At 38.7% G+C, this 19,526-nt stretch overlaps 1 protein-coding gene across 1 annotated transcript in view; it reads right to left on the bottom strand.

The window, feature by feature from the left end:
- The window catches only part of LOC128639099 (phospholipase A2 inhibitor and Ly6/PLAUR domain-containing protein), a 148,980-nt gene that overhangs the window by 41,305 nt on the left and 88,149 nt on the right, over window positions 1-19,526 (bottom strand). The window contains exon 2 of the mRNA XM_053691250.1: window positions 5,663-5,782. Coding sequence (XP_053547225.1) covers window positions 5,663-5,782 — 120 coding nt within the window. The remainder of the gene's footprint in view (window positions 1-5,662; window positions 5,783-19,526) is intronic.

The raw sequence follows: 19,526 nt of genomic DNA, 5'->3' as shown, positions 1-19,526 counted from the left end.
TTCTTACCTGTCAGTGGAGGGTGACAAAGATTATGATGCCAACAAAACAGCCTTATTAAAAAGCTTTAACTTTACTCCAGCAAGGTGCATTTAACTGCTGCACAGAATATGTTGCACTGCTGAAGGCTACTTTTTGGCAATGGACTGGGGGCCTGAAAGTCACCACTGATGAGGCATTGAAGGATTTGATGATCCTGGAGCAGTTCTTGCATACACCGAGTCCTGAGGCCAGAGAATGGATTCTGGACAGAAAGCCCAAAACAGTTGCAGAGGCTGCAGACCCAGTTAATGATTATGCCAACAACAGAGCATCTGCAGCCAGGCAGACAACTGCACAAGCTGGATCCCCTAAATGGAAAAGAGCAACAAATCCAACAGAGATACCATCTCCTCTACACCCTACAGCCAGGGAGTCAGGGACCACATTGGGTCAGGGATATACCTGCCAGTGTTTTCATTGTAACCAGATGGGGTGTCTGAGTTTTACTTGTTCAGAGAAGAAGAAGCCTGAGGGTGGTAATGTGGTTAGGGGACCAGCAGCTATTTTGTTTGTGGATGGGTTCACAAAGGAAGAAGTGGAGAGATAACCTACAGAGGGTATCTGTGGGTGACTGGGTGGCAACAGGACTCAAGGATAGTGGAGCTACCATTACGTTGGTGTGTCCTGGAATGGTAAAGCTGGAGGACATCATACCAGGGAGGATTGTGTGATTGTGTCAATCCAAGGAATTGGGGGAGTTTGCCCCACAATGGGGTGTGGGAAATGTTTGCGGGAAGTGGGGATTTCTGTGGATATCCCTGTTGATGTGTTAATAGGGGAGGCTTTGTCAGTATACCCCAGAAGACAACATCTGCAACCTGGAAGGACCAAGTTAAGGCCCAGCACCAACTGAGATACTACAGAAATCTTTAGGGGACATGGAGTGGAGGCAGGGGATGGACAAATCTCTAGCTGCACCAGAATTGGATGTATCTTACCAAAGGGTGGAGAATACGTTCCTTGAACATGGTTTCTGGGAGGGGGGGTCAAGGATTATTGCAGCTCTGCCTGTGTTTAAACCAGTAATGTGTTGTTCCAGTGAGAAGGGATGTTTTGCAAATGATTGTGGCAATATTCTCTTAAACATAATTGCTGGGGGGGAGATCCTAGGGTTAATCCAGATTTATCTGAGCTTTAACCAGTAATGTATTGTTCCAGTGAAAAGGGATATACTGCCAATGATGATGAAAATGTGTGCCAAGCATTGGTTGTATTAAGGTACGCAGGCTTAGTAAGGTCAATGGCCAAGCTAGTTGGTTGATATGCTAATCAGCAATATTACTACTGGGGGCGTCATCACATTGTTGGACCCATGCAGCACAATTTCTTGAGCCGGTGTTGCTTGGAAGAACTGCAATAAGCAATGTGCACTGGGTGGTATCCTATGCAACAGGCAATACACTTTCTAAAGTATTGGTTACACTAAAGAGGAATACTAAAAATACATTGAGGATGGAATGTCCTAGAGAAAACTTGCCTGACAACACAGCAACATATAGAAGCTGAGACAATTTTTTTTTAGATTTACTGAATCCCCAAGAATGAATACAAAAAAAGTATTGAACACATTTTTAAAGGCCTGTCAATATAGATTAATGTGCTCTGTAAGCTGCATTACTAGCATCTCTGAAAACACTATTACTAATCTATTCATTTCTCATTAATGGATTCAGTCTGTGCTTTGCCTGTTAGGAAATGCAAACATCTCTCTCTTAGTGGACAGGAGACAATCAGTGCCATTGTTCCAAAATTTACAGATCTTGATTGAATCAGCCAATCAGAATCAAGTTCAATCCGATTGGCTGATCCAATCAGCCAATCAGATTGAGCTTGCATTCTATTGGCTGATCGGAACAGCCAATAGAATGCGAGCTCAATCTGATTGGCTGATTGGATCAGCCAATTGGATTGAACTTGATTCTGATTGGCTGATTCCATCAGCCAATCAGAATATTCCTACCTTAATTCCGATTGGCTGATAGAATCCTATCAGCCAATCGGAATTCGAGGGACGCCATCTTGGATGACGTCCCTTAAAGGAACCGTCATTCGTCGGGAGACAACGGAAGAAGAGGATGGATCCGCGTCGGCTGCTTCAAGATGGACCCGCTCCGCACCGGATGGAAGAAGATCGAAGATGCCGCTTGGAGAAGATGTTTGCCGGTCCGGATGTCCTCTTCTTGCCGGATAGGAGGAAGACTTTGGACCCTCTTCTGGACCTCTTCAGCACCGGATGCCAGGACGGATCGGTGATACCTGGATGGTGAAGACAAGGTAGGAAGATCTTCAGGGGCTTAGTGTTAGGTTTATTTAAGGGGGGTTTGGGTTAGATTAGGGGTATGTGGGTGGTGGGTTGTAATGTTGGGGGGGGGGTATTGTATGTTTTTTTTTACAGGCAAAAGAGCTGATTCTCTTGGGGCATGCCCCGCAAAGGGCCCTGTTCAGGGCTGGTAAGGTAAAAGAGCTTTTACATTTATTAATTTAGAATAGGGTAGGGAATTTTTTATTTTGGGGGTCTTTGTTATTTTATTAGGGGGCTTAGAGTAGGTGTAATTAGTTTAAAATTGTTGTAATATTTTTCTTATGTTTGTAAATATTTTTTTATTTTTTGTAACTTAGTTCTTTTTTATTTTTTGTACTTTAGTTAGTTTATGTAATTGTAGTTATTTGTAGCAATTGTATTTAATTTATTTATTGATAGTGTAGTGTTAGGTTAATTGTAGGTAATTGTAGGTATTTTATTTAATTAATTTATTGATAGGGTAGTGTTAGGTTTAATTATAACTTAGGTTAGGACTTATTTTACAGGTAATATTGTTATTATTTTAACTAGGTAACTATTAAATAGTTCTTAACTATTTAATAGCTATTGTACCTGGTTAAAATAATTACAAAGTTACCTGTAAAATAAATATTAATCCTAAAATAGCTACAATATAATTATAATTTATATTGTAGCTATATTAGGGTTTATTTTACAGGTAAGTATTTAGCTTTAAATAGGAATAATTTATTTAATAAGAGTTAATTAATTTCGTTAGATGTAAATTATATTTAACTTAGGGGGGTGTTAGTGTTAGGGTTAGACTTAGCTTTAGGGGTTAATACATTTATTAGAATAGCGATGAGCTCCGGTCGTCAGATTAGGGGTTAATAATTGAAGTTAGGTGTCGGCGATGTTAGGGAGGGCAGATTAGGGGTTAATACTATTTATGATAGGGTTAGTGAGGCGGATTAGGGGTTAATTACTTTATTATAGTAGCGCTCAGGTCCGCTCGGCAGATTAGGGGTTAATAAGTGTAGGCAGGTGTCGGCGACGTTGAGGGGGGCAGATTAGGGGTTAATAAATATAATACAGGGGTCGGCGGTGTTAGGGGCAGCAGATTAGGGGTACATAAGGATAACGTAGTTGGCGGCGCTTTGCGGTCGGCAGATTAGGGGTTAATTATTGTAAGTAGCTGGCGGCGACGTTGTGGGGGGCAGGTTAGGGGTTAATAAATATAATACAGGGGTCGGCGGGGTTAGGGGCAGCAGATTAGGGGTACATAAGTATAACGTAGTTGGCGGTCGGAAGATTAGGGGTTAAAAAATTTTAATCGAGTGGCGGCGATGTGGGGGGACCTTTGTTTAGGAGTACATAGGTAGTTTATGGGTGTTAGTGTACTTTAGGGTACAGTAGTTAAGAGCTTTATGAACCGGCGTTAGCCCAGAAAGCTCTTAACTCCTGCTATTTTCCTGCGGCTGGAGTTTTGTCGTTAGATGTCTAACGCTCACTTCAGACACGACTCTAAATACCGGAGTTAGGAAGATCCCATTGAAAAGATAGGATACGCAATTGACGTAAGGGGATCTGCGGTATGGAAAAGTCGCGGCTGAAAAGTGAGCGTTAGACCCTTTAATCACTGACTCCAAATACGGGCGGTAGCCTAAAACCAGCGTTAGGAGCCTCTAACGCTGGTTTTCACGGCTACCGCCAAACTCTAAATCTAGCCGTAAGACTTCCACCCCCTCACAATTAATATTGTTTTATACATACATACACACACACACACACACAATGTATTTATATGTATCTAATCTATACACCTTGGTTAATGAAAGGAAATTAAAACCAATGAAGGGTTGAATGGTTGCCTTTGGGTCTGAGAATACTCCTCTGCAATAGTCTAACCCACTTAAGGTACAATAGTCTTATTTCTGCTTAGGGGAGCTAAATAACCCCAAAGCAAGTTACACAGAAATGTAAGCACCTTGTGTTGCACACAGTGCAGGGTAATCACACAACAGGACCGCTGACAGGCTTGCATTTAGTGCATTGTAGGAAGTGTTACTGCCCATTGCTACAGGATCTCACTATCCCTCTAACCATACTGTGCTCCAGCTCCTCCCATCAGCAGCAGCAGTGTTTTCTGAAGTGTTTCTGTTCTCTGTCCAGGGGGAAATTCATTCTACCTGCAAAAATACTGCAGGAACTCCATTCCCAATGCGTTCCCACTGGACTTGACCCCTGAAAAAAAACTATTAGTATGTAAACAGTAAAAAATAAAATGTAAACTCCATAGTCAGAAAGTCATGGGGTCAGAAACTCATTAATTCAAATCATAAGCTTTGATGGGGCTTAAAAAGGTAGAGATTACTTTTCTGACTAGTTCGCTATCAAGTCTTATTAGCAGCAGGGGCGGGAACTAAAACTGGTGCAGCAGGTGCAGCTGCACCAGGGCCCGAACGCTGGGAGAGGGCTTATAGCAGCCAGTCTATACATAGGTGTGTGCAGAATGCGTACAGTTCTAATACAAGGAAGTCTTTTATTACTGCAGGTCTATCCATACTCCAAATCATTATACAGAGCAGCATTCATATTATTGAAAAGACTTACTATTGAGATACCTTTGGTGGGGCCCAACAAATGTTTTGCCCCAGGGCCCTCTATTGAGAAGGTCTGCTACTGATTAGCAGAACAAACACTCCTACTCAAACCCATCAATGTCACATATCTTCCCATCAAGGGTGCTCTATGTTTAAATCCTGTGAACTTCAAAACGTAACTTCTCTCAGTTTTTTCCAAACTTATTTTAAACTTATTACTCATCCTGCTTCCAATTTGTTGTAGTAATATTTTGCTTTAAACTTGCAATATAAGAATCTTTAGGCTTTACCCTATACAGTTATATTTTTACTAATCTGCCTCAATATTAATTTTGATGTACTTTTAATTTTTAAACATCTAATTTACTGTTTCAGTCAAAGTTCTTGTTCCATTAGTTTTGAAGTTGTCCTGCCTTGCAAGCTCTTGGTATAAAGTTTTAAATGGTCCATCTCTTCTGACCACACATTATCCAGTTTCTTTAGAATCTCTGCCAAATTACTTTAGGAATTGTTTTATAAAACTTTTGCTTTGGCAATTTCCAGCTGTTTTCTTTTGAACATTGTTAGCAAACATGATAAATGGAGTGTTTAGGTACTATAGGCTATTTATGGGTATTGCTATTTCAGTGATAGGTCATTTTTATCTATAATTTTATCTCATTGGTTATGCTTTTCTTTTTGATCAACCTTCAATGTATCTAGATTTACAGGTGATAGATAGATAGATAGATAGATAGATAAAAGAAAATTACATACCGATGTTGGTAACTGTGTAAGATGAAAAGCAGGCATTTTGGCCAGGTTCACAGTAATCCAAAGATCCCAAACATGATTTGTCAGTCATACTCAAACATTGTCTGCAAGATATAGAGTAACCTAAAAGACAGGGAGACATAGATTTCACAAGATTTTTATTTAATATATTTTAATATTTTAGTTTTTTGAGGATTACAATAGAGAAAATATGTTAATTCACAATGATAATGGGCTTGTAAACCATATCCAAGATACTTACTTAAGTATAGTAGACGTGCTATACTTAAAAACCAATGTATTATCTGCTAAGACAAATCAGCAACAAGAATAAACTAAGATAAATGGAACATCATTTTTCTAATCTACATTCCTCTCAGTAATCAAAAGAACTAATCAATCTTATATGACTTTGAAGAGGAAAATAAGCTACATTAATGGTCACTCTTAGACCTTAGAACAACTGATGGACCTAAATAAAAATAATATATAATGTATATCTGCAGATTAAATAAATCAATAATGTGATAAATTATGCAAGAATAAAAAAGTGTAAGTATAATAGCGGCATACCAAAGATTCTGGAGGAGCTAAATCATGTAAGGATTATTTCTAAAAGGGAATAAAGAAATTCAGCTACTTGTAAGACTAAAAAACTAAACTAAGAACTTAAAACTTAGCTCCTAGGTTAACATGAATTGGAAACAGCTTCTTGTAACTATCACCATAGCTTACTTATCATCTTTATTTCTCAAGAGAAGAGAAGCTGAATAATGTGATCTAAATGTCCTCAATGCAATAGTATACTAAAGGAGGGAGACTTCCCATCCCCCCCCCCCTAAGGTTGTCTAAGGTTGGCCATTAATGTGAGACTCATAGTCGCATAGGTGATAGATAAAGAAGACAATCTCAACTGATAGCTTAAGGAAGACTTAACATCATCCATTTGGGAATAATGCTAAATAAGTCTCAATGATGTTTGCAATAATAGGCATGCCATAAGAATTTGCATAATATGGAGCTAATAAGAAAGCCTATAAGAAGTGGAGATGTCAATTAGCATAGTTCCAAATTGACTGGGGTGCAATTATCTCGAATCATATGAAAAAATAAATTCTACAAATACCATAGTCATTACCTGCACTGGGATTGCAAGTGTACTAATTATGAATGGACTCTTTAAATATAATCATTAAGTGCACCATGTCATGTAACTACTAGAAGCCTATATGTGTGTAGGACTATCGTCTAATAATTACCAACTGACTTATAACACTCTGCTGCCTTGGCCACTGACAATAGGGGGACAGCCCAATACAGCAATAGCAGGATTATAAAAGGTGATATAGATAGTGTTGGTGTGGTCTCCACAGTTTTCCATTTATATATAATACTGTCTACAATTTAACTACTAGAAGTAGCATGAATTATGGTGCAACATAAATATGATCTCTTACAATAACCCTTAGAAATTAGTCTTATAGTCAGGGAAAATTAATGGTGTTGTCTTATAACAATACATTGCCTTAACCCCCCCTTGTCTATACATCTTATATATATATAACTCATATCTAGGCATGAAAGTCACAAAGATAAATTTGGTGAGCAATTGTATCTCCAAATGAATTCTGATAAGAAAAGTAAACATGAATGCAGGAAATTTAGACTATAACTAATTTGAGTATATGTATTGAAACTTGTACATATAATATTACCTCAGCTACCACTCTGGAAGTATTTGACACCAAAGGCTGCATCAAATGTGGCAACACGTATGTCATATACTTAATTGAATGTATTCAATGTCGAAAACAATATGTTGGGCGGACCACCCATACAGTAGGCAAACGCATAAGGGAACATTTGTCCTATGTGTCACAGGAGAGGGCAGTGTCCGCACTTGCCAAACATTTTCTGGAGATACATGGTGGTGAAGTCGGGACCTTCAGGTGGCAGGCCATCAAGCAAATTACTACACCACCTTGTGGGGGAGGCAAATTACAGATGCTGTCCACACAAAGAAATCTACTGGATATATAAGCTCGGTTGCCTGTTACCTGGAGGTTTCAACTCAGAATTTGACATAATAAATTATTGGCATAGATAATCTATGTCTAATACCTTTGGTAATTTGCAGCTATTTATTTCATTCCAGTTTATCACATCATTTAGGAATAGTCTAATATCATTGTATATAACATATTTTTTTTCTTCATCTCAACCCCAACCATGTAATGGATCTGCATATATCCATTTTATTCCCCATTTAGAATGGGGTTCTTCTCCATGACATCTCTCTAAAAAATCTGGCTGTAACTATGTACATGGTTCGCCTACTATTAAGATAGTCTGTTGAGATGGGACTACATTAGTCTCCATCTCTAATCCTTTATCATTTTTACCTGTTTATTTCTCCTAAATTAGCTATATCTATCCAATGTTATAACTACCAACTATTTATATAGGCCTCATTAGGATAGTCGAATTACTACCTCTTTAAATTTATTTCCCTACAGTACTTTTTCTACATCGCAATGGTGCATTTTAAATGATGTTGCTTATTTATGCAATAGCGTACGGAATAAGATGTGTATATGCAGGGAGTTACATTGCAGTTGTGTGTTTAAATTTCACATTAGAGCTATGTTTTGCCTTGGCACTCCCACATGAGAGGTGCTACAATATATACATATTAGCTACAGTGATTAGCTTATCACTGGATAAGTATTCATATGCCTTTTCATGATTGTGGATTACTATCTCTCCTAATGTATTAACTAATAATATTATTGCGCCATTGTAATTATATAGTTTACATCATATCTTGTCATTATTTAGTAGCGTACTGATCAATAGTTGTATATGCAGGGACTTAATCCACAACTGTGTCTTTAAATTACACACTAGAGCCCTGTTTTGTTTTTAAGGTACTCCCACAAGGGAGGTGTTACTGTGTATATAAAGTGTACAGGTGTTAACACTCATTACGTCTATGACTACGGCCATTTGAGCCAAAACCGGTCAGATGTATTTTACATGCTCTATTTTTTTAACTGTATGAGATTATACCATACAAAATAAAGGATTTGTTTTATCTTTTTCATATGTTTACTTCTGGATATTTTTTCTAATCACACCCGGAAGTGCTGGAAACTATTTGTTTTGCAATATAATATTAAACTAGCCATATAATCTGGGACTACTCTGGGCAATAGTACACATATTAATTGTATATAAGGAGTTCTCATAGTAATCATGCCTATCATATCTATATCATGAACTGAAAGTGTCAAGTAAGACTCAAACATAATGTTATCATAATGGTTGACACAAAGCTCCATAACTTATTGAACAATGCAACCTACAAATATATAACACATATTAAAAAGATTTGAAACATGGATTAGCCATTTTCAAACAAATAAAGCAATAAACAGGCATCAACAACTATAAAGGCACTGTTGGGAATGCTAATCTAATGACATGCCGGTTTTCAGCCTACACCTTCTCTCCAAAGTTGTACGTAGAAATATAGTTGGAAGTCACTATCATTATTGTAGAGTCCCAGGCTATGTTGCTTATTTTTCTGCGTATCCGACAGACTTTCTGTGCAGTGTCTAGGAAACGCTTTTTCCTGCTTCTCACATTGTATGTTATCACCGGGCCTTACATTCAAGGAGTATCATCCGATGCTCGCCAATCCAAGGCTGCTCTGAACCCTCAGTTCTACAATATGATCCTGGTCTGCAATCATCCTCAATGTCCTCAAATCTCTTCTCACACTGTGCAGGTGAGTAGGTTGTTTGATAGGTTGAGAAACACCAGTCACCAGGGGGGCCTGTGTATCACGAGAGTCCTCCATGATAGGCAAGTCCAGATCCTCAGCGCCACCACATTTAGAGCCAGATTACTAGTGAAGCGCAAACATTTACGCACAAGCGATAAGGGGTTTATCGCATGGTTTTGCGCTCGTTGGGCTTACCGCTGGTATTACAAGTTTAAAGTAAACGCGATCGCTTGAAACTCAATCGCGATTAAGGCTTGAATGATTAGGTTTGGTTAACTCTTCTGCGAAAAAAAAGTTGGACAAAACAAATCAAAAATACATTTAAAAGTACACTTACACTCATAATAGCACTATCTACTAAAATTATTTGAAAAAAATATTTCACAAAAAATGTTTAAGGGCTAAAAGATATGAGATCTCAGGTGTTAGAAAAAAAGGTAGGCAAAGGACTTTAACATTAAGATACATACATTTACATGGCTAAAGATAGATATGTATATATATATATATATATATATATATATATATATGTATACATATTTATTTATGTATTTATATATACACATATATACACATATAAACATAAATATATGGTGTGGTCTCCACAGTTTTCAATTTATATATAATACTGTCTACATATATAGACATTTATAGAAATGCATTGCAGTTAAATAGACGAACACATGAAAAATTCAATTTTAATAAAGTTTTTAACTATGTATTTACTGTAAATATTTTCTATTCCAATGTTCTAGCAGAATATGTTCTAAGCATTTCTAAATAGATATTCCTATATATATCTGTATTTATCTATACCTATATATAATCATGTATAAATATAGGTATCCTATATAATAAAAGGCCAGGTATGTTTGTCAGATCTATGGAGAGGAGACCAGAAGAAGGCGCCACAATAGTGCACATCAGTGTAACTAGGTCTCCACGCACACAGTAGATGATTATACTTACAAAGTAAATAGCACTTGATAAGTGACACAAATGCCTCCTGGATCTTTAGCAGCTGTCCAGATAGCTGTCCTCACGAAATACAGCAGAACTCCCACGGAGCAGTGCAGCCCGTGCAGCTACAGCTCAAACTTTCCTATAGCATGCTCTAGGGGTATAGAATATCCTAAGTGCTTCCAGTGGAGGAAGTTTCCCAAGGACGTGATTTACTTGTCTCCAGGCTGCACTGCTCCGTGGGAGTTCTGCTATATTTCATGAGGACAGCTATCTGGACAGCTGCTAAAGGTCCAGGAGGCATTTGTGGCACTTATCAAGTGCTATTTTAAGTATATTCATCTACTGTGTGCATGAAGACCTAGTTACACTGATGTGCACTATTGTGGCGCCTTCTTCTGCTCTCCCGTTTCCATAGATCCATTTTACTTGAATTGCCTTCAAGTGTTTGGAAGAAGTCTGCAGCCTTGGGTCTGATCTATCTGATATTCATCTGTGAGGATTTTTGATGGACGATCACCTATTCTACAGATCCTTTCAATATCCATGAACTATTCACTTTACAAGTAATATCATTGTCGATGGTTATTTACACTGTTGCGATCTGTCACTAGTATATATGTGTTACATATGTTGATAAATTTGTGATTTTATCTATTATTACCTTACCATTTGTTTTATTGAATCCTCAGGCAATATAATAAATCCCTTATGGTTAGATATTCTTTTAGAGCCTTCCACTTGTTGTGATACCTGTTTTATTACAGCTGTATACTGATCATTACGGTATAATTATCACCACTTTATTTGTTTTTCCACACCAGCAGCACTAGTTTTCAATGTCTTTTTGTTATTGAATTATTTAGTTATATTCCACTACACTAGTGTAGTTATCACATTTGATACTATTTTAGGCGCATCTAACTCTCACACTTATATGTTTGTCAGATGCAGTCATGCACAGTAGAGACTGTGTGAGGACAAACATACCTGGCCTTGAGCAGCAGAGTAAGTGTTTTTCAGAAGCTGCTGTGGAGGGGCGTGGCCAGGCGGGAGAACCGTTATAGGGGCGTGACCTGGCATGCCGTGATGAGGGCGTGACTAGACTTGTCGTGATGGGGAGTGGCAGAGTGGGCGTGCCATGATGGGGGCGTGGCCAGCAGGCATGGTGAGTGGGTGTGGCCAGACGGGGGAGAAAGCAATAGAGGGGAGAGAGCAGAACAGAGGGGAGAAAGCAAAAGAGAGGAGGGGGTGAGAGAGAGCAAAAGAGAAGAGGGGGAGAGAGAGAGCAAAAGAGGGGAGAAAGAGAGAGCAAAAGAGAGGGGGGAAAGATAGAGAGCAAAAGAGAGGGGACAAAGAGAGAGAGCGCGCAAAAGAGAGGGGGGAGAGAGATAGCAAAAGAGAGGGGGAGAAAGAGAGCAAAAGAGAGGGGGTAGAGAGATCAAAAGAGAGGAGGGAGAGAGAGAGAAAGAGAGAGCAAAAAAGGGGGCAAAGAGAGAGCAAAAGAGAGGAGGAAAGAGAATAAGAGAGAGCAAAGAGAGGAGAGAGAGAGAGCAAAATAGGGGGGGGGGGGAGAGATAGCAAAAGAGAGGGGGGACAGAGAGCAAAAGAGAGGGGGAGAGAGAGAACAAAAGAGAGGAGGGAGAGAGAAAGCAAAATAGAGGGGAGAGAGAGAGCAAAAGAGAGGGGGAAAGAGAGAGAGCAAAAGAGAGGGGAGAGAGAAAGAGAGCAAAAGAGAGGAGGGAGAGCGAATAAAAGAGAGGGGGAAAGAGAGAGAGCAAAAGAGAGGGGGCAGAGAGAGCAAAATAGAGGGGGCAGAGAGAGCAAAAGAGAGGGAGAGAGAGCAAAAGAGGGGGACAGAGAGAGCAAAAGAGGGTGAGAGAGAGAGCAAAAGAGGGGGGAGAGAGAGAACAAAAAGAGGGAAGAGAGAGCAAAATAGAGGGGAGAGAGAGCAAAAGAGAGGGGGAGAGAGAAATAAAGCAAAAGAGAGGGGAGATAGAGAAATAGAGCAAAAGAGAGGGGGAGGGAGAGAGCAAAAGTGGGGAGAGAGAGCAAAAGAGAGGGGGGAAAGAGCGCAAAAAAGATGTGGGAGAGAGAGAGAGCAAGGGGTGGGACCGCGGTACTTAAAAAAATTGGCCCGTGTACACGGGCTTTAGGAGTAGATATATATTGTACCAAAAAACATCAGATATACAGTATGTAGAAATATTTGTTTATGAATAAATATAACACATTCTGTTATGTAAAGAACATTGTGATATGTAATATTCATATTTTTATGTTGGTTTAGCGCAAATTAGAATATGTTGGCGCAAGAGTGAGGTGTTTTTTTCCCACTCTGTTTTCTCCTTTGACTTCTATAGGGGAATACGTGAACACGCATGCAATATTCTAACTTCGGATTTTTGCGCTAGTCCGGTTACCGCTAGAGTGAAAACAACGCAACCTGACAAGGGCAAAAATCTTGCTTCTAGCACAATTAACACTCGAGCGGAAGTATTAAGTTGCACTTCACTTGTAATCTAGCCCTTTATATTTAAAAAATACATAGTGCACCTTAATATACCTTCTGTCGGGCTAATGCACGTGTGCTAAAATATTGAACAATATTAATAATTAATGTAAATAATTATTATAGATGTACTATAATATTCTAAAAAAATCAATAGAATACACATATATATATATATATATATATATTTATTTTTTTAACAGTAACTATTATAATTAGTAATATTTTTCAATATTTTAAATTTAATACATAGGTCTTAAGATAAATAATTCTTCATGTGCGCTACCTGACACCACGTTAGACCTACAGAACAAAACTTGAAGCCTGTTATGCATATTTTACATTCCTATGTTCTTCACATAGAAAAAAAATATTTTTATTTTTAAAAAGAGTTTCCACCCTAGATTCCAGAGAGATGGTGTTAGCTCCTCACAACTCCTGCGGGTCGTCCGGAACAACACGGATGACTCCCGAAAAGAGAGACAGCTTGAAGAAATGTCACAAAAATTTCTGAGCAGAGGATATCCACCTATGCTAATAGATCAACAAAAGAGTGAAGCCATACAGCTCACCCAGAATGACACTATCCCGAAACGGACAGTAACGGAACAACCTAAACGGATGAACTTTGTAACTACTTACACTCCGGGATCAGGGATGCTTCAGGATGTGATAAGGAAGAATTGGATGATGATCTCCAAGGACACTAGTCTACCTTTTGTGGATGCTCCGGTACCCCGGGTGGTATACAAGCGAGCAAGTAACCTCAGGGATCTACTAGTACTCAGTGACCCCACACACTGCTATGAAAAACAGACATGGCTCACAAGAGGGAAACCAGGATGTTACAAATGTGGCAATTGTGTCACTTGCAACAATCTCATTGCTGGGACATCATTTCAACATCCCCATAACAACAAAAGATACAAAATAAGACATCGATTATCCTGCACATCGGAATATGTGGTGTACGCCATTATTTGCCCATGTTCCAAATTCTACATAGGCAAAACAGTGACAGTGTTCAAAGAACGTTTGGCTAACCATAAAACAGCAATTCGTCAAGCAATAGAAAAAGGTCGATCTGAACAACCGGTTGCGCAACATTTTGCAACTGCAGGACACTCTGTTTCCTCTTTGCGAGTGATGCTGATTGACCATGTGCCCCACAACAGACGTGGTGGTGACAGAGGACTGGCACTATTAAGAATGGAATCCCGTTGGATCTTCACACTGGACACAGTTGCCCCTAGAGGCCTGAATGTCAACATAGACTTTGGCTGTTGGTATAAACACAAATGAGATGTGAAGAATTGGGAGTCATCCAGGACTTAATTTCTACCTACTCCTCTGGCATGATGCAATGTATACCTGCCTAAATATCCAGGGGGCTTGAGATTGTTGTTTATGCCCTCACCTGCTACCTCCCCACATGCCTTGATACCATGAGTATAGAGGGCTGTGTTATTAGTTTTTTATACTTTGGGTTTCGGTAGCGCTATTTACTTTATAAGCTACATATTAGGTTTGTCTTAATGTTGCATATAGATAGATACCTATTCCTTTATTGTATTTGTATATAGGGGTATTCAGATCACTGTTTGATTAATTGATATGTTTCCCATCAGAGGCTTACCCGCCAGCGCACCCGCACAGTACATTTGTATATGCTTTGTCTCCATGGTTACGCATGTTTCCGTGGTTACACACAGGACGGCGGTAACGTGATGACGTCACATGACGCCCACATTGAGCCCGGCAATAAGCTGTTTAGGTCTGTGTGAGTGGGTGTGCCGCGGTTACTCTCTCTGATTGGTCTATCACTTGGGCTGGGTGGGTATTTAAGGTTAGTTTGTGTTCTAGTTTTTCACATTTGGTTTTGTACACCATTGACAAAGGCTCGTGTGTGAGCCGAAACGTTTGGTAATCTACTTTGCCAATAAACCGGAGTGTTTTTGAAAAAACCTGTGTGCCTGCTTCCTTTGGGTCCTTGCTGCAACACGGAGTCCGTCCGTGGGATCCATAACTGCTTTACTGTTTGTTTCTCCCTAGTGTGAGCACCAGGTAGCTGACATACTCGTGAGTGCCGTTCACCTCTGCAATTTTATATATATATATATATATATATATATATATATATATATATATATATATAATGTTAATGTAGTATATGGCATGAACTGGAAGTAACTCAGACTGTGGTCAGGAAGGGGTTAAACCTCTTGCATATAACTGGAATGTACAGAGATCACTTTACCAGGACTCTTAAGAGACTATATTCTAATTATGACCAACTATGTGAAGATACGGCCATAAGGTCTCTTTGTTTGATCACCTGCCGTACCCCAAACCTGCATGGGTGGATAAGCGGGGGTTGGATATGAGTGACATCATTGGTAGGGGATGGAAGACTTACATAAAAAGTCCATCCATACCGAAAACTAGCTCTCTCTGGGTTTCCTTTGCTCTGATAACACCACATGTGAGTATATTGCTACTGAAACCTCAAATACATTAGTGTAATATTGATGTTAATCCAGTGCTGTATTTACAGTATATGTAATCTGCATATTATGTATTAATGTTTATGTAGCCTCATTATAATAAAGCTTGCATTGTTGAAGCAAGAGTTGTTGGTAATGTCCTCACAATTAGTTCAATTAAGATAGTGATTGTGTGTTAGTATTTTATAGTTGGTATAATAATTCATAAGGGATTATCAAGAAGAATATTAGCATATCACAACAAGTAAAGGAAACAGACACCAGAAATATCACTACAAGTATAGGAAACAGACACCAGAAATACTTCAGTTAATGTCAAATATATATATATATATATATATATATATATATATATATATATACTTATATATCTAAATGAATATATATATATAAATATAAATATATATATATATATATATATATATATATATATAGGTATGGGTATATATATATATATATATATATATATAAATATCTATTTAAAATAAAAAAAATCCTGTAAGTGAAGAACATTGGATTGTGAAATATTAATAACTCCTGTTAGGGCGCGAGTGATAAGTGTTGAGGATTTTTCTTCCATGTTTTCCATTGAAGTCTACGGGGAGAATAAGTCAGTCATGATTTCTGTATATAATTCCGTAAGTTAGCACGCGTTGGGCTTCGCTTACGCGCAAAAGTTTTACTTTCAACTTGTAATAAGCACGCTAATCCACATGCGCAAAATCTTTACTGATCACTCAACTGAAAGTGCTAAATAGCGTGCCACTTGTAATCTGGCCCTAACTTAGACAAGATGGTGCCCATTTATCAAGCTCCGTACGGAGCTTGTGGGCCCGTGGACTCGCCAGAAAAACAAGTTATGAAGCAGCAGTCTAAAGACCGCTTCTCCATAACCCTGTCCGCCTGCTCTGAGGAGGCGGACAGGAATTGCCGGAAATCAACCCGATCGAGTACGATCGGGTTGATTGACAGCTCCCTGTTGGCGGCCGATTGGCCGTGAGTCAACAGGGGGCGGCGTTGCACCTGCAGCTCTTGTAAGATCAGGTCCGCAAGACCTTTAATAAATATATCCCAATATATTCATTTATTTTTTAGTGTCACCTTTATGGCTATCATAACAAAAACTATATATATATTTTAACAAACTTCTACATAATGAGCATCATTTATCAATCTGTATGAGGACACTGTTCCCAGTAGTGAGCCACATCTGCTGCCTGCAATTAATATTGCATAACTGAATGCTTATGTAGCCCCACCATGGTAATGTGGGGCACTGGTAACTGATTGATGCTTTGGCATCTGGGGCAAGAGTCACACAGGTGGCACTAAAATCCACTGGCAGTTGGGATACCAGTTCCTGTTAGAAGATCATTGTCCCTAATACTTTTGCTTCTTTTATTTTTGCATGCAAACATTTTATGTATCAATGCAGACTGTTTCTTTGTCCCATACCATGTTTTTAATACAGCTCCAACCTCTTTCTTTCATACATGACTTCCTATTTGGAGGTGGACTGCATATCTGAATACTCATGCTGCTTGAGCATGTGTGACTAGTAGGTATAAGGGAAGAGTTTATTTGTTTGGGATAGTTGCTGCTGCTTCCCTTGCAGTTTATCTGTCAGTCCTTTTCTGTGTAACTACTGTACAGAAATGATTGCTATTCAGTTTTTTATTGTGGACACTAGTCCATAAACACTGAATGAAACAACAGATAACAGTGAGTCATCTGTAATGTCAATTATGGTTCTGTAATGTTTCACAGTCCAACTTCCACCCTATAGCAAACCATTTTTTTCCTTCTCCTTCCCTGATAATGTTATAATACAGAGACAGGACAATAGTTACTGGCAGGCACTAGGCAGATGGGCAATGGTTTTGCTGTGTGGTAATGTATTGCAAAGGACTGTGGATAGGATACAGTGGCAAAGCATCAGAAAACAAAGTTTTACATTTCCAAATATGTTTTTTTCTTCTTCTCTTTTCCCCCCAGCCCTTATGCTTAGTTACCCAGTACCACTTCCACCCTGTAGCAAACCATATTCTTCTTTCTTAGGGCTACATTACAATTGGATCGCTATTTATCACTCCAGCTCGTTCATTAACTGCACTAGAAGTAAGTTTTTTGTGCACATCGGGTATCGCGTGTATTACAAGTTGAAAGTAAAAAGTTATATATATATATATATATATACACAGTATATATATATATATACACACACAACCACAATTTCCGAAAAAGTTGGGACAGTTTGGAAAATGCAAAAAAACACACAAAAAGTTTCAGTTTCAGTTCACCCTGGACTATATTGAAAACACATTATTAACCCATTATTTGATGTTTTACTTTGTGAATTTAATGTATTTTTAAAATATACACTAATTTCAAATCTGATGACTGCAACACAATCCAAACAAGTTGGGACCAGTCCACTGTTTACCACTGTGTAACATCACCTTTTCGTTTAATAACACGAATGGACAATGAAGACCCCATTTGGTTAAGTTTAGCAAGCGGGATTTTCCATGATTCATTTATTATGTATGTCTTCAGCTGGGCAACTGTACGGACCTTTGTTGCCTAATTTTGTGCTTCATAATGTTCCACACATTCTCAACCGGAGACAGGTTAGGGCTGCAGGCGGGCCATGCTAGCACCCGCACTCTCTGCTTACGCAACTATGCGCTTGTAATCCAGGCAGAATGTAGTTTGGTGTTGTCCTTTTGGAAAATGCAGGGGCGTCCCTGGAAAAAAATGAAGTCTGGATGGCAACATTTGTTGCTCCAAAATGTATACATATCTTTCTGCATTAATGGTCCCCTCACAGATGTGCAAGTTACCCATGCCATGTGCACTGACACCCCCCATACCATGACAGACACTGGCTTTTGGACCTGATGCTGATAACAGCTTGGATAGTCATTTTGCTCTTTGGCCCAGAGAACAAAATGACTGTTTTTTCCAAAAGCTATTTGAAATGTTGACTTGTTGGACCACAAAACATGATTCCACTGTGCTACTGTCCATCTCAGATGAGACCGAGCCCAGAGAAGTCAGCAGCGCTTCTGGACAGTGTTGATGTATGGCTTCTGCTTTGCATAGTAAAGCCTTAAAGGGACAGTATACACCAATTTTCATATAACTGCATGTAATAGACACCACTATAAAGAATAAGATGCACAGATACTGATATAAAAATCCAGTATAAAACTGTTTAAAAACTTACTTAGAAGCTCTCAGTTAGCTCTGTTGAAAAGGTAGCTGGAAAGGCCACTGCAAGTGGGAAATAAGACACCCCCCTCCCTCTTCTTTTACATATGAAAATACCCTTTCCATAAACAGGAGCAAGCTCTGGAAGAGGTATACGTCGGTATTCTCCTAAAACTTTGGAGCTTGGGGCTTGGTTAGGAGTCTGAAAATCAGAGCAATGCTATTTAAAAATAAGCAAAACTATACATTTAAAAAAAAAAAAACACCTTTATGGGCTATATAAATAGATGGGGAAATCAATAAGAATAGATGGGAGCACCGGTCACATGTGTCAAGTAGCTTTATTAAATGGACATAATACTCATATACTAAATCACTTGAAACTGATGCAGTATAACTGTAAAAAGCTGACAGGAAAATATCACCTGAGCATTTCTATGTAAAAAAGGAAGATATTTTACCTCACAATTTCCTCAGCTCCACAGAGTAAGTTCTGTGTAAACAGTTATTCTCAACTACTGCTCAGCTGCAGGTAAAAAAAAAAAAAAAGGAAAAAATGAACAGCAGCCAATCAGCATCAAGAGTGCTGAGGTCATGAACTCTTTTACGGTGATCTCATGAGATTTCTTTTAACTCTCATGAGATTTCATTGTAAACTTCCTTAAGCTGAATAGGGAAATAAGATGAGAGTGCACGTAAGCTTGCTCCTTACACTGTCCCGGGACAGACATACTGATTTTTTGCTTAGAAGTCCTTTACAATGGGATGTGGCTACTGAGAAACTTTTGAGGTAAAATATCTTCTTTTTTACATAGAGATGTTCAGGTGATATTTTCTAGTCAGCTTTTTACAGCTATGCTGCATCACTTTCAAGTGTTTAACATTTGGGTA

This window comes from Bombina bombina, chromosome 8 (genome assembly GCF_027579735.1).
Source record: "Bombina bombina isolate aBomBom1 chromosome 8, aBomBom1.pri, whole genome shotgun sequence".
Taxonomy (NCBI): domain Eukaryota; kingdom Metazoa; phylum Chordata; class Amphibia; order Anura; family Bombinatoridae; genus Bombina; species Bombina bombina.
This window is presented reverse-complemented; position numbering and strand designations above follow the sequence as displayed.